Source organism: Puma concolor, chromosome F2 (assembly GCF_028749965.1).
Source record: "Puma concolor isolate L17-30 chromosome F2, mPumCon1.1.hap2, whole genome shotgun sequence".
Lineage (NCBI taxonomy): Eukaryota > Metazoa > Chordata > Mammalia > Carnivora > Felidae > Puma > Puma concolor.
The window spans coordinates 19,944,381-19,960,798 of NC_141684.1; the positions used below are offsets into that span (position 1 = coordinate 19,944,381).

The 16,418-nt window shown below is 40.0% G+C and overlaps 1 protein-coding gene across 1 annotated transcript in view; it reads right to left on the bottom strand.

Moving 5' to 3' along the window:
* DEPTOR (DEP domain containing MTOR interacting protein) overlaps positions 1-16,418 on the bottom strand; it is a 136,639-nt gene that overhangs the window by 65,409 nt on the left and 54,812 nt on the right. Inside the window, exon 4 of the mRNA XM_025922801.2 lies at positions 1,820-1,998. Coding sequence (XP_025778586.2) covers positions 1,820-1,998 — 179 coding nt within the window. The remainder of the gene's footprint in view (positions 1-1,819; positions 1,999-16,418) is intronic.

Genomic DNA, 16,418 nt, shown 5'->3' on the forward strand with positions numbered 1-16,418 from the left:
TGGCAAATCAATACACACATGAATATGTCCATATGTTTACACAACTATCTAGCTGAAATCAAAGTTTTACAAAGCAATGCATAACCTCACTAGATAAAACACGCTCTGATATTTTCTGTTCTAGTTAAATCCAGTCCACTGCATCTCAAACATTAATGTGCATTCAAACCACTTGGGGATCATGTGAAAATGTAGACTAGATTCAGCAGCACTTGGTAGAATCAGAGATTCCCTGTTTCTACCACGCTCCCGGGTGACACTGTGGGTCCCCAGACCATACTTTAAGTAGAAGTAATGCTGGCAATGGCTAAGTTTATCTCACATCCCACTAAAGGGTTGCAATCTGCAGGTGTAAAACCCTGCTCCAATTAAGTTTGAAAGTGCCTTTCATCTCTATAATTCCATTATTATATTCCTAACCTTGGGATAGAAGTCCTAGGCCTGTACAGAAGCAGGGCTAGGGGAGTTCACAGCAGGAATAACTCAAGTATTGCCTTTCATAGCGAGTTGGAGGCTGATGTGCCTGTCTGGTTCCTAGCCCTGTCCTCACTGTTTAAAGCTTATACTTTATGCTAATACATTAAATGAGTGCTTATTAAGAACAGGACACTGAACTGAGTGCTTTACATCTACCCCATTTACTCCTACAATCGCCTGTGTAGATATCCCCATCTTACAGATGAGAGAAGGCAAGTAGCTGTAACTAGTGCAGCTGGGATTCCAGAGCCTATGTTTTTGTGAGAGACAGCCTCCAGGATGGCTCTAGTGATTCTGGCCTCCTGAGATTCACACCCTTAGACAGTCTTCTCTCACACCGAATAGGGCTAACCTGGTAACCAGCAGAGCACTGAAGAAATGACAGTGTGTGACTTCCAAGGCTCACTTGGAAGGCACTGTGGTTTCTGTCTTGCACTCTCTTAGATCACTCCTTCTGCAAGAAGCCGGGCTGCCATGTCATGAGAATTTTCAAGCAGCCTCATGAAGAAGTCCATACACATTGGACTGGAACTTTCTGCCAACTTCCCGCACCAACTTGCTAGGCACACATGTGAGCCACCGTGGAAGCCAACCTGTAGCCTGTCAAACCTTCGGATGACTGTAACCCTTGACCAACATCTTGACCACAACCTCACAAGAGACTCCCAACCCAGAACCACCCAGCTAAGCCTCTCCCGACTTCCTGACCCAAAGGAACTCTACGAGGTAACAAACACTTATTATTGTTTTATACCTTTAATTTCTGGAGTAATTTCTTATGCAGCAATAGATAACTAATATAGTTCTTAACCAACAGGTTATATGGCATCATTATGATTCAGCCCTAAACAGAAAGTGAAACTTTTACGAGGCCTTTTGGATCACCTCTTCATTGTCACAGCTTGTACTGTGGTTCAGCAAATATTCATTCTCCCTTCGCAACCAACTTTGTGAGAAGCATCAACTTCCCATCTGGACTGGACCAGATGGCTTGCTGTAGCCGACTGGATGTGGGAGTTGGGGATGTCAAATCACATCCGAACAGAAGTTTTTGGAGACACTGTAAGAATCTGCCTCCTCTCTTTAGCTTCTGCCCTCCTCTATGAAAACAATATATCCCAAAGAGTAGATGTTCCTTCAGCAGGGGTCCCAGAATGAGAACGCAGGGCCAGCCCAGCTGAACTTGAGCCCAGTTTGGAGACAAGCCGAGCCGACCCCAACCCCATGCAGAGGCACAGCTGACTTACAGACCCACGAGTGAGAAATAAATGCTTGTTGTTGTAAAAGTCACAAGGTCTCCGGGTTGTCTGTTACCTTGGCAAGAGCTGACCCATGTGCTCACCATGCTGTATGATGCCGTGCTCCATGAGCCGGTGACACAGCTGCTCGGCCTCCTTCCTTGTGGTGGCCTCGCCTTCCTGCACCAGCCAGTCCAGGAATTCAGACGCCATGAAGGTGCGCTCATACTTGACCCCCTCCTCTTCCCTGGGTTGCAGGAGTGTGTTTTCAGGGCTCATCAGCCTGGGAGGAAGGAAGGGAAGAAAAATAAACCTACACGGAAGGAAAGTAGTTCATTTGAAATCCTGTATCACAGGCTTCTGTGACGTATCACAGCAAAGTTATTAGACAGACAGATGTGGCTGTCGTGTGCTGTTACAGATGTAACTTCTAAGAGAAGGTTCTGCTTCAGGACTGAATAAGGTGCATTGTCTCTTGGTAATTAAGAAAAAAAAAGGTGGGGGGGATGCTGAGTGTCTCAGTTGGTTGAGCCTCTGACTTTTGATTTTAGCTTAGGTCATGATCCCAGGGTGGTGGGATCGGGCCCCGCGTTGGGCTCCTTGCTGGGTATGGGGCCTGTTTGGGATGCTCCCTCTCTCTCTCTCTCTCTCTGCCCCTCCCTTACTCATGCACACACTCTCTTTCTCTCTTAAAAAAAAATAGACTGGTGGTGTGCCTGGCTGGCTGCATTAGTAGAGCATGTTGACTCTTGACCTCAGGCTTATAAGTTCAAGCCCCACGTTGGGTGTAGAGATTACTTAAAAAATATATTAAAAAAAAAAAGAAAAGAAAAATGGGAAAAAACTGGATATGTAATCTAAAGCCCACATTAGCATATGGCATGCAGTTTAGCCACCTTGAAAAGGAGTTATAATTTACTGACCAAGCCCCATCCCACCTTTCTAAAAAGGCTAGTATTTCTTTCCTAAAGCAAGTATTCGGTTTCCCAAATCATTGAGCCAATAAGATGACCGCTGGAGACCGAACATTTGTGTTCCCTCAAAATTCACATATTGGCATGATAATGCCCAGTGTGATGGCACTGGGAGCTGGAACCTTTGGGAAGTCATTATTTCATGAGGGTGGAGCCCCCATGATGGGATTACTGCCCTTGCAAGAAGAGACAGAGTCTGCTTCCCCCTTCTTTCTTGGTGAGGCAACAGGAGACCATCTGCACACCAAGGAGCGGACTCTCACCAGACAGCAGAACTGCTGGTGCCTTGGTCTTGACTTCCCTGCCTCCCAGCTGTGAGACATGAGTCTATTAAGTCACCCAGTCTACGGTTTTTGTTACAGTAGACCAAACTGACGTCAGCCGTTCCTTCACAACATCCTCTCCCCACAGAAACTGTTTCTCACACCTCCTTCTCCAGCATCCTCCAACTCCCCTCACTTCTGTCCTCACTACACTCCGAAATAGCTCCCACGGGGCCACAGCATTCTCCCTTGCATCCACACATGATGGGCACCTTGTAGGTCCCCATTTTGGTTGATGTTAATAGCATGGCATTAGATGCTACTGACCATTTCCCTCGTCCAGAAGGGCATCACGCTCTCCTGCTTTCCCTCCTGTCCCGTCCCTCTGTTCTCAGCTCTTTCTCAGCTCTTACCTCTTTCTCAGCTACCTTTGCGTTGGCTCCTCATCTCCCTGGACTTTGAAGGCTGGAATATCTTGAGATTCAGTTCCTCCAAATACCTCTTTTCTCATTCCATAGTCACTCAGGGAAAGGCTTTAACTGCCATCCACGCCCCCCAGGATTCCCAAATTTATGTCTCTAGATCAGGCCGACATTCCCAACTCCAGACCTTTGTATCCACACAGACCTTTCAAAGATACCTCAAAACCAACAAGCCCAGAACTGAACTCCTGTTCTTCTCCCAAACCTGGTCCTGTGCCAGTGGTGCTTCCGTCATCCCACCAGGAAAAAAGGTGGCATCCACCCACCCAGTCAGTATAAATTGTGAACTTTATGTCCCAAATCATGCTCGTGTATGTCTAGCTCTTCCCTTCTCTGACGCTGCCATTTCCTTAGCCCAAACACCAACACCTTTAACCTAATTAAGTCGTTTTTTAATTAGACTCTACTATGTACTCACTCTTGTTCTCAACCCAGCCTCAAGCATCTAAGTCCAAACACAGCAATTAAAATTATCTTTTTAAAACTCAAACCTGATAATGTCCTACTGCTGTTGAAGACACACTTCAAAGGTTTCTCGTTGCTTTTAAATTAAAGATTGAAATCGTTTATATGGTCTCTAATGCATGCCCGATCCTTCCCGTGTATGCCCTTCAGACCATTTTCACCTCTGACCTCTGTCTGCTTCAGAGAGAGTCTTATTATAGCTCCTCAAACATATCATACTCCATCTACCACAGGACCTTTGAATATGTTATTCTTGCAGTTGGAATGCTCTCTGCTACTTTTCCCTGTCACTCTTCTACTCCTTAAGCTTGTTTGACTCCTTATCCTTTGTATCTCGGCTATTCTCAGGTCTCCGTTAGGTCATCTCATCGTTCCCTGTAAAGTCTATGTGATTACCAGATTCAAGACTACCTCCCCTATTCAACTATAAGGTCCAATAGGGTAGGGTCCAATAGTGCCCATAACACTTTGTTCAATGAAAAATGGAACTCCATAAAATGCCAAAATCATTGTGTCATTTTCCTCTTTAAAACTATTTCTGATAAATTTCCTGTCTTCTACATCTTTCTTTCAAAAATCCTCATTTCTTTTCAAACTAACAATAATATGCAACACAAATTGTACCATTTCATTCTAGAGCAGGAAGAAACCTTAGAGACCACTGTAATCCAACCCCTTCTTCATCCACTCGAGAAAAATGTATTTCTCTAATACAATATTATGTGTCAATTATATCTGAATTTACAAAACATAATTTGCATCCAAATGAGAAAAAATTGTATGGCAGCATTCAGTGTTGTGGGTAGGAAATTTGATTAAGGTCATGCAAAGAAGCACATGATACATGTTTATAAATCATTTCCTTTGGGGGTAACTGAACCTCCATACCTGAATGTCCATTCATAGGATGTGCATTTTCCATGCTTTTCAGACTTGGAGCCCCAATCTGTTGTGGAAAGGACACCAGGCTAGCAATTTGAAGACTTCCGTTTATTCAGAATCACTTAGCTGTAAGATGTAAAACAAGCCACTTTGCTTGGTTCAGCATCCTTTTCCTCGAGAGTATAATGCTATCTTCACCCATGATTGTGAGAATCATATATGAGTGTGAATAAAACAGTTTTATAGTACAAAAAGGCAAGGTATATCCCAAGGGTTACACTACTTAACCAGTCATTGTGCCTACATGCCTACCCCACGCAGGATGAACTTGTGCCCCACAGCTATGAAATGACAAGGGAAACTCCTTGGTGCCCCCTCCAGTCTGCAGCAGATTCTTCAGAGTCCTATCATATGAAAGCCATGGCAGGGCACAGGATTGGGGGGCCCCGCACAGCTCTGCCACAAACTAATGACGTAGTTTCTCACTGCTTCTGTGCCCCCATATTAAATAAGGAAGATAATGCCTATTCTACATCCTTCCTTGAATTGCTATCATCATCAAAAATCTTTGGAAAGAGAAGTTCCACGTATATAAGTGTATGCTTTTATATTAAGAGTATTTATAAAAGCTATTAGCATCTAACAGAACTCATAAAAAAAACCTTCTTGCTCAGCATGTAACAAAATCTTGAAAAAATCTTTTTATTTAGACCTTTTCCCAAGTCAATCCTCTTCTGTGTTTCAATCCATCCTTAGAAAAAGCTCCTGGGCTGCCTTCCCAGGGTTAGTAACAGCTGAGTTGGGATGAGCAATAAGAATTATGTCTAATATTTTAATGACCAAGCCCTTCGAAGAAGATGAAAAGGACATCTTTTCAAAAGGACATCTAGATTCAAAAGGAATCTAGAAAAGATCCCTGAAGGGCTCACGTGCATGTCCAAATTAGGAATGCCATCATTTCTTCATTTATTTTGGCTCTCAAGTAAGATATTGTGGCATGAAAAGAGAGGAAAGCTAGTCTCCTCAGTTTTCCAGTTTTAGACATCATTTCCTCTAAGAAGTCTTCTCTGATCCCACAGATCTGGACCATGTGCCACTGTGAAAGACTCCCATAATTCCCTGCAAGGCCTTTGGAGTCCTAGGGTAATCATCCACTCACCTAAGTTTTTTGAGATGAGTGTCCTTGTCTATGTGGTTCATGGTTGTTTCCTAATATAAAAGATCCTCAAAAAGTGTACGCTGAGTGAATAAATAAAGCTCATGTCTATGCATTCCCTTACTGTACATCTTTACCCTAGAGTATTAAAAACGACCCCTTTAGCTATCGCCAAAGAGACAGGAGACAACAGGTGGTAGTGAGGATGTGATGAAAAGGGAACCCTTTTATATTGTTGGTGGGAATGAAAATGGGTCCAACTGGTATGGAAAACAATATGGAGGTTCCTCAAAAATTTAAAAATAGATCAACGTTATAATTCATCAATTCCACTTCTGGGTATATATTCAAAGGAAATGAAAACAGGATTTTGAACAAATATCTTCCCTCTCATGTTTACCACAGCATTATTTACAATAGCTAAGTTATGAAAACAACCCAAATGACCAACAAGACATGAACAGATAAAAAAGATGGGGTACATATATACAATGGAATAGTATTTAGCTATGAGAAAGGTAGATATCCTCCCATTTGCAACAACAATGTACTCAAGGATGGACCTTTAGTACATTATGCTAAGTGAGGTAAGTCAGACAAAGGAAGACAAGTATTGAATAATATAACTTGTATGTGGAATCTAAAAAGTGAAATCTATAAAAAAGAGAGCATAAAAGGGTGGTTCACCAGGGGATTGGGTGGGGGGAGATGGATAAGACTGATGCTATTTAAGGGTACAAACTTGTAACAAGTAGTAAATAAGTCATAGAGAGCTAATGCACTGTATAATGAATATAGACAATAGTATTATACTAGAATTATGTAGTATGACAAATATCACTATGTCTGTAATCATATTATGATATATAAATGTACTAAAGTAACACACTACACACTTTAAATTAGCACAATATTACCTGTCATATTTATTTTTTTTAAAAAGACCTAATCTAGGGGCACCTGGGTGGCTCAGTCAGGTTAAGCGTCAGACTTCAGCTCAGGTCATGATCTCAGTTCATGGGTTCAAGCCCCATGTCAAATTCTCTGCTGTCAGTGCAGAGCCTGCTTCCAATCCTCTGTCTCCCTATCTCTCTGCCCCTCCCCTGCTCTCTCTCTCTCAAAAATAAATAAATAAACAAAAAAAAGACATAATCTAGATTAAATATAATTCTTGCCAAGCCATTATCTGATACAGAAGGTTTGATTTAACATGGATTCCTAAATTCTGTGGAATATGACCATATAGTCCCTGACTCTAGTCAAACTATGAAAAGAAATACAGACCAACAACAACAACAACAAAAACTAACCTATAAAACCTGTGTGGAGATGAGGTGAATCTAGAGTTCCTGCCCTACCAATGCTCTCCATTTATGACACATCTGCAGATGCCTGGCTTTTCTCTCTCTTTATACCACTCTGTCCCCTTTTAGCTCCACAATTTTCCTTTCAGGGTGTGGAGAGGACAAGTGGATAGGGTTTACTTGTGTCACTTCTTGTAACCAGAAACATGACCTGCCAGGCCTCTAGAGCTCCTGCTAAGTAGCCAGTGGCCTGAAACATGACCTGCCAGGCCTCTAGAGCTCCTGCTAAGTAGCCAGTGGCCTCTGGACAAGTGACTGGTGAGCCGCTGTCGCCAATATGAGCTTTAGAAAAGAGACTGTTGGCTGGTCTGCCCGCACTGGTTCAGCTTGCCATTTAAAACATACCCCACCAGCCTTAGTTCTTCCTCATTTCTCTTTAAAATCAACTAATGTCCCTATACAGGTTCCTCTCTTTAAGATAAAGCCTTTCATGGGATTTTTTTTACTGTTTATTTTGAGAGAGAGAGAGAGAGAGAGAGAGAGAGAGAATGAGCAGGGGAAGGGCAGAGCTAGAGGACGAGAGAATCCCAAGCAGGTTCCACACTGTCAGCACACAGCCCAATGCAGGGCTGGAACTCATGAACTGTGAGACCATGACCTGAGCTGAAATCAAGAGTCAGTGGCTTAACTGGATGAGCCAGCCAAGCGCCCTGATTTTACTACTAATACGTTGTCCTAGTGTTAAGGCAAGAGTTTGGCTTACCACTTATTCCAATGATGTTTTGCTAGATAGCAAGCTATCCCCCAATTATATTTCATTTAATATGTTTTCAAGATTCATGCATGCTGTAGCATGTATTAGTATTTCCATCCCTTCCACAATTACTATTGCCAAATAATATTCCATTGTATGGATAGACTATATTCTTCTTCTTCTTCTTCTTCTTCTTCTTCTTCTTCTTCTTCTTCTTCTTTTTTTTTTTTGGATAGACTATATTCTGTTTATCCATTCATCAGTTGATGGAATCTGGATTGTTTCCATTTTGGGTTCTTATGAATAATGCTGTTGTGAACATCCACACACAAGTTTTTGTGCAGAGACATGTTTTCATTTCTCTTGGATACACATCTAGCAGTGGAGTCGCTGAGTCAGGTGGTAGCTCCGTTTCACTTTCTGGAAAACTGCCCGACTGTTGTCCTAGTGGCTGCACCACTTTCATTCCCACCAGTAACGTGCGAGGGGTCCAATTTCTCTACCTCCTGGCTGACATTTGTTATCATCCATTCTTTTTCATTAGGACCATCCTAGTGGGTGTTGTGTCTCGCTGTGGTTTTGATTTGCATTTTCCTGATGATTAATGGTATTAAGCACGTTTGCATGTGCTTATTGTCCATTTGTATATATTCTCAGGGAAAATGTCTATTCAAACCCTTTGTTCATTTTGAAAATTAGCTTGTCTTTTTATTATTGAATGTTAAGTGTCTTTTTTATATTCTGGATGCAAGTCCATTATCAGACAGGTGATTTGCAAATGTTTTCTCCCATTCTGTGGGTTGTCTTTGCATTTTCTCGATGGTATTGTTTGTAACCAAAAGCTTTTAATTTTGAAGGAGTCCAAATTATCCCTTTTTCTCTTTTTGTCACTTGTGTGTTGGGTGTCACGACTAAGAAACCACTGCCCAGCCCAAGCCCGTGAATATTTATCTGTTTCTATGTCTTCTAAGAGTTTTACAGTGTGAGTCCTTACATCTAGTTCCATAATCCATTCTGAGTTCATTCTTCTATAAGGCATGAGGCTGGGGTCCAACTTCATTCTTTTGCATGTGGCTCTCCAGTCATTCCAACACTATTTGTTGAAAGATCATTTGTTCCCTGTTGAATTACATTGGCACTCATCAAAAATCAATCAACCCTGCCGGGCCTTCTTCATGCCTAGGTTCTGAAGCCACAGAATGTCAACTGCCCTGAATTATATTTATAAAGTCATCAGATTCAGGCCAGACTCAAGGGGAGGGGATACATGCAGCACCTCTTCATGGGAAGAGCAACATGCACGTATATTTGGAACCATCTTGGAGAGTAGGTACCACACTGGTTTATTTTTATTTACTAGCTGAAAGGCAATTTCAATATTTGTAGCTCATTCACAGTTTTGTCTTATCTCTTCCTCGTTTATTTATTAGTTTTTACTTTACTTAAAGTGTAGGGTAGTTTTGAAAGCATGAGATTAAAGGCAAATCCAGCCTTAAATCCTAACTCTGCATATGTGTTAGCCACATGACCCTGCTTCCCCATGTGTATACTGGGGGTAATAACAGTGACAACTTGGGGAGTTGTGCAATATGAGTGTGATAATGCATAAATACTTCAGTCATTGTGCCAGCTGCCCCCTAAACACTGAATACATTTTAGCTATGATGATGATGATGATGGTGGTGATGGTGATGATGATAAAAGTTTTCTAGATGAAGCCACTATCTGATATAATCAAACCCCTTTGTGACAAAATGAATTAAGATTCTGTGTGCATTTCTCTAGACAAGAATAACAATTCTATTTTAATAAGTAATCAGGAGTGTATACGATGCTCAGAAACTTACATTTTATAGAACATATTCATTTTTTAGTCAAAATTGTCCCGTTATGGCCTGTAATCATGACATAAAGCCATATACCAAATATGGTGCTAGGCACCAACAATACTTGCCTCCCATAAGCATGCACTCAACAGATTTTGATCATGCATGTGAGTTTGATTTCCACCTTTCCTGGATATATATCTGAGTCAGATTTCCCAGACTGACTTTAAGCCAGGGGGAAGGCAGCATTACAATGGAAGGAACTGCTACATTTAGGGGCCAGTACAGAAATAGAAATAAACTGATAACGATCTCCTTGTGCATGGAAAAAAAAAAATCAAAATAGTTGAGAAGTCCCTCTATAACATGAGAACACACGTAAATGGTACTCAAGGGGACAAGCTAGGGAGATTCACAACGACCCATATGCATTATGTGGCCAAAAAGGTGCTTTAGGATTTAGAGAGATAGAGAGATAGCTTTTTAAAAAGGCGTGTGTTAATATAATGATAAATTACTTTGAAAGGCAAAATATGTAACTCTATACACATGATAACCATTAAAAATTAAAAATTAACTCACCCAAATATTAAGACTCCTGGGGGTAGTTTGTGAATGATTTTCCTTTTCTTAATGGAATTCTCTATTACTCAAATTATTCCCCAAAGAGTATACACTATTTTTGTAACTGGGGAAAAATGTTATCAATAAAGAAATTATATTGAGGTTAAGTCTTGTTTAACCAGATGGCTTGTTTCTGACAAAATGCTTATATTAATATCTAATATAATAAAGTAGTTCCCAAATATTAATAATATACTTAGATGTATTCTCCCAACATTTAGTTTGAATGTATAACATTGACTTCTGTGATTAGCAAGAACGTATTAATAAGGAAGAAATGCTTCCATGAGCATTGGTATTCTTCTGTGCTATGCTATTATCTATAGAACAGATGTCATACAGACAAATTGACATCGTTTTCATAATAATTAGGTTTGGAACGAGTAAACAGAAAGCTGTTCAGTTAATATTTTTGAGTGAAAACATTACCTATTAGAAAGGGTGAGGGAAAGAAAGGAAAAGCAGCATTTCCCATTCTTTGCCAACACATTACCTTTTACCATCCTTAACTTGTCTCCATATTACACACTGAATTAAACATACTAATTTTCATCTTTTTTCTTACTCATGCTATTCCCTGACATCTCCCCTGCTCTCTTTCTCTGGAGAAATCTATTTCTCCATTCTCTACTCTTCAAAAGGAGGCAGGGGAGGTGTTCATTGCACAGTGATACAGTGAACGGGTCATTCACTTGCATCACTTGTACTTTGTTCAGGTACAAGGAAGCCTGGCTTCAGGTAAAAAGGAGGGTTAAAGTGCAGCCCCGATTCCTCAGGAGCAGTCCTGTGCACAGATGAGGGACTACACCAACCTGAAGGAAAGGACAAAAAGGTCACTGGTTGTCATTTGCATTAGGGGCTAAATGACACAGTGGGGCTCTTTTAAAGGGCTGGATTAAATACTAACCCTTCTTTGAAAGTATCCCAACTAAAGCACAATCCAGGCAGATCTCTCTCTGATTTGAACTTAAAGTCAATACCATGGTTTATACATCCATTGGATTTTTAATGCACTCAAGCTAAGCTAGAAGCTTCTGAAAGATAAGACACCATGTCTTAAATGCTTTTATTTCTTAAAAAAGAAAACAAACAAACAAACAAAAACCAAACTGAGCCTAGGGAAGGCATATACATTAAGCGCTCAACAAATATTTGTTATTCAACCGACTAAAAACTAAAAATATCACAAGCGACAGAAATAGAGAAAGTTATTTGCCTTTGAAAGGTGAAATCCCTTCGTCTTTGCTTGCTATCCTAAAATCTGATGGAAGAAAAACTAGAACTTTTTCGTGATGATTTTATGCTCTGAAGAGACTGATATTCTGGAACCTGAGTTGTAATTTTCACATTGCCCATGGTTTTTAGTGTTACTGCAGTAAACATTTTCAGAACTTAAGTCAGCTTTAGACAGAATACGAATGCAACTGCAAGACCACAGTCCTAAATGGCCACATTCAGCCATGGTTTCATAACTGCAAAATTACACAAGAAGGAGAGAAACTGAGCACTTTTACAATGAATTCAAAACAATCCCAACTTCTGTGAGCCTTTTGAAACAACTGTCAGGGGAAGCTTAGTTCTAAAACATACCATAAAGGCTCCTTTTAAGGGAATGGTTATTATTTAGTTTGGATGCTTCCATAATTATTGGAAAATAGAAGCATTTGAGGCCAAAGACAAAGAAAGAAAAGGGGTAAAGAAAGAAGTTTAGGGGAAGCAGATGAAGTAGTGGAGAAAAATTGAGGACAATACCAACTAGGGAAAATAAATATACTGTACAAAAGTAAGAAAGTGATAAAAAAAAAAAAACTGAACACAATGAGAAGTGGATACTACTTTTGTGCAGGTTAATGAGCCAGGTGACAGCAGGACAACATTGTCCTGTACATTTGTGGAAGTGGTGTGAAAGAGGAGGAAAAACAGTCTCTGCTCTCTTTTTTCAAGCAAGATCTTACATTGGACAATCATAAGACACCACTCTTGAAACAAATTAAAAAATCACTGCTTTAATACACCTGTGGTCAACTGATTTTGTTGTTGTTGTTTCAAGTTTTTATGTAAATTGCAGTTAACATATAGTGTAATATCAGTTTCAGGAGTAGAATATAGTGATTCATCACCTACATACAACACCCAGTGCTCATCACAAGTGCCCTTCTTGATGCCCATCACCTGTCTAGCCCATGCCCCCCATCCACCTCCCTCCATCAACCCTGTTTGTTCTCTACAGTTAAGAGTCTCTTACATTTTGCCTCTTTCTCTTTTTTTTCCCTCCCTTTTCCCTATGTTCATCTGTTTTTCTCCTTAAATTTGTGGTCAACTGATTTTTAACAAGGGTTCCAAGGCCACCCAATCAGAAAGGATCATTTTTCCAACAAATTATGCTGAGATGATTAGACAGCCACGTGCAAAAAAAGAAAAAAAAAAAAAGAGGCTGGACCCTTACCCCATACTCTGTAGAAAAATACAACTCAAAATATATTAAAGACCTAAGTAGAAGAGTTAAAACCATAACATTTTTATAAGAAAACATAAGGGTAAATCTTCGTGACTTGGGATTGGACAAAGGATTCTTAGGATACCAAAAGCACCAGTGACAAAAGAAAAAATAGATGAACTGGACATTAACATTTACAACTCTTGTGCTTCAAAGACACCAGCCAGCATGTGAAAAGATAACTCACAGAATGGGAGAAAATATTTGCAAAGCATATGACTGACAATGCATTTGCATCCAGAATACATAAAGAACACTTAGGGGAGGTGAGGAGGGGTGGGCTAAATGAGTAATGGGCATTAAGGAGGGCCCTTGTTGGGATGAGCATTGGGTATTGTAAGTAAGTGATGAATCACTAAATTCAACTCCTGAAATCAATACTACACTATATGTTAGCTAACTTGAATCCAAATAAAAACTTGACTTAAAGCTCAATAATAAAAAGACAAATAACCTAATTTCAAAGTGGACTAATGATCTTCATAGACAAAAAAAGATATACAAATGGTCAATAAGCATATAGAAAGATGCTAGGCATCACTGGTCATCAGGAACTGCAAACAAAACCACAATGAGCTATCACTTCACACCCTCTAGTTGGCAAGAATCAAAAAGTCAGATAATGATAAGTTGTTTGCAAGGATGTGGGGAAACTGGAGGCCTCATAAGCTGTTGGTGGGAATGGAAGATGGTACGGCCACTTCAGAAAACATCTCAGCTCCTCAAACCACTAGACACAAAGCTACTACGCGATCCAGCCATTCTACTTCTCTCTCTATGTCCGGGAGAAATGAAAACATATGTCCACAGAAAAACTTGGTACACAAATGTTCACAGCAGCATTATTCATTACTGTCAAAAAGCAAAAACAAACCAAATATCTGTCAACTGATAAAACTGAAAATGTCATACGTGGACACAATGGAATACTATTTGGCTACAGAAAGGAAGGACATATTGATACATGCTACCATAGGGATGAACCTTGAAAACATGACAAATGAAAGAGGCCAGTCACAGAAGACCACGTACTGTATCATTCCACTCACATGAGATGTTCAGAACAGAAAAGGCTACAGGGACAGAAAGTAAACCAGTGGTTGCATAGGGATAGATGAAAGGCCAGGGAAATGACAGCTAAGAGTTAATGAAGTGATGAAAATGTTCTAAAATTGTGGTTACGGTTGCACATATCTGTGAATATACTAAAAGCTATTAATTTGTATACTTTAAATGGGTCATTTGTATAGTAGGCGAGTTACATCTCAATAGAGCTGTTAAAAAATCACTACTTTGGTCATTTCACTTATTCATTCATCAGTTCAATAAATATTTATTGAGCATCTTCTATGTCCCAGGAGATGCAGAAATGAAAAGACACAGCCCTTGACCTTAAATTGCTTGTCAGTGGGAAGCTTATTAAAATTAAATTAAAACCTATATGCAAGGTAGATAAATACCATAAAAGAGTTAGTAGAAGTATATCGATACTGAAAGGGAAGAAAGGCATCTAGGAGTGATCCGGTTGATTACCTCCTCCTCTGTTCCTGCCTATGAACACAAATGGTTCCAGAGACAGTGGCAATGAGAAGCAACCCTGAGTTTGAATCTCTGAACTGTGATTTCCAAGCTGTGGTTGGGCTCTACGATCCTAAATTTCCTCTTGCAGGTCATAAAGATAATAATGCTTACGTCAATGGGGTTATAAAAATTAGAGCTAATCTATAAAAGCATCTAGCAAATAGCCTGGCACCAAGTAGCAGTGAACAAGCAATACACATAGGTACATACACACACCACGAGAGTAGACCCTTGTTGACTCTTGTCAATCCTCATCAGGTTGGGCAACAGTTCAAACTAACCAGAAGAACCAATTCCGAGTATCTGGGGACAGGAGGTGGCATTCAGGTGACAGGTGAAACACATAAAAGCCAAAGAAGTTTAATTTCTTCAAAAGAAATGTTATATTCTAACGAATGCTAACACTGATAAAAATCAATTTTGTTTAGGATGTTAAATTATAGTAGGCTACAGAGGACAATCTTTGAAAAGTACTATTTGGGTGGTGGTGGTTTCCCTAAGTGTGTGAAGCTTGTGAAAATTTATTGAGCTGCACACTCAGGATATGTGTATTTTATGTGTATTAAACTTCAAAAGTTTAACTACAAATTGAACTTTAATACAGTTAAAAATATCTGGATTTTCTTTCTTTCTGGTCTGAAAGACTCTTTTGTCAGGGGCTCTGAAATTAATAAATGCTTTCTGTCAATTCAGTGCTGTTTTCATTTGGCGGAACAATGCCTTTGCTTACACTCCTCAGCTCTGTGTGAAGAGACCATAATTAAGTAGGGATGTTTCCATTTAGTAAATAAGCAAGAAAAACAGCATAGCAACTACACCTCTTGGACTCGTCTCTACATTTCAAGACAAAGCCACCTACAGTGGGGAGGGAGTTCCACACAAAGCCTCTAATGATGGAAGAACACCCTGCTTCCTGAAAAAGTCCCAGCCATGCCTTCCCCTGGTATCACTCTTAAAAAAATCCACTTTTACTTTGCTCCAATATGTGCCTCTTCTCTCAGAAGGTCCTGCCCCCTCTTCTACTCTGTGTGTGTTCTTTTTCCTCTTTGCTGCAGAATGTCTGGCAAAGCCTCATCATGCCCTATCCCTCTTGATCCATTCACTCTAGAATCTCAGCACTTAAAAACAAACAAGCTATTTCCTCTAGAAAAGCCTCTGAGTTCTTAATCTCTTCCAGATGGAATAAACTTGACAGTTGATGTAAGTGAGACTCATTGGATTCAAAGCATATTGGAGATGGTATTCAATCTCTACAGGTTCATTCAGGGAATTAAAATTTTTAACTGTTAATGCTTATTGTGGGAAAGTGAAGAATAGACACTGTGAGAAACTTCTGTGGGAGCACTCTTCTCGAACTGGAGGTTTAATGCTTATTACTTAGCCCATCGCAAATTCACTTGCCTTACCTGTAAAATAATGGTGAAAATCTCTCCCTCTTAGGGTATAGGAAGAATTATATGAAATAATGTGTGAAAAATACTTATGATGTTGCCTAGAGCAATGAGTGCTCAGTAAATGATGGCTGATTAGTATTCTTATTCTTTGAATGTTTATGATAAGAACCTACAATGAGAAAATACAAATAGAGTGATCTAAGATTATCAAATATCTATTACTGGTTTTACTCAAATTTGAACACTCCACAGGTTAGGAAAAAGGGAAAGGGGCTAACCATTGACTTCTTTCCTAAATAAGAATGACCAAGGTCCATGACCTCAAAGAGCTTCTGGCCAAGTTGGAGAAATGAAACACAATCACCTTGGAGAGGTGGCTGCTGTAGTTACTGAGCTAGAACCCAGGATGAAACAGGTGCAGAAAGGGAGCCAGAATAACCCATTATGATTCAACCACACTCCGTACTTGCACAACAGTGGGGACTGAAAGAACCCTGTGCC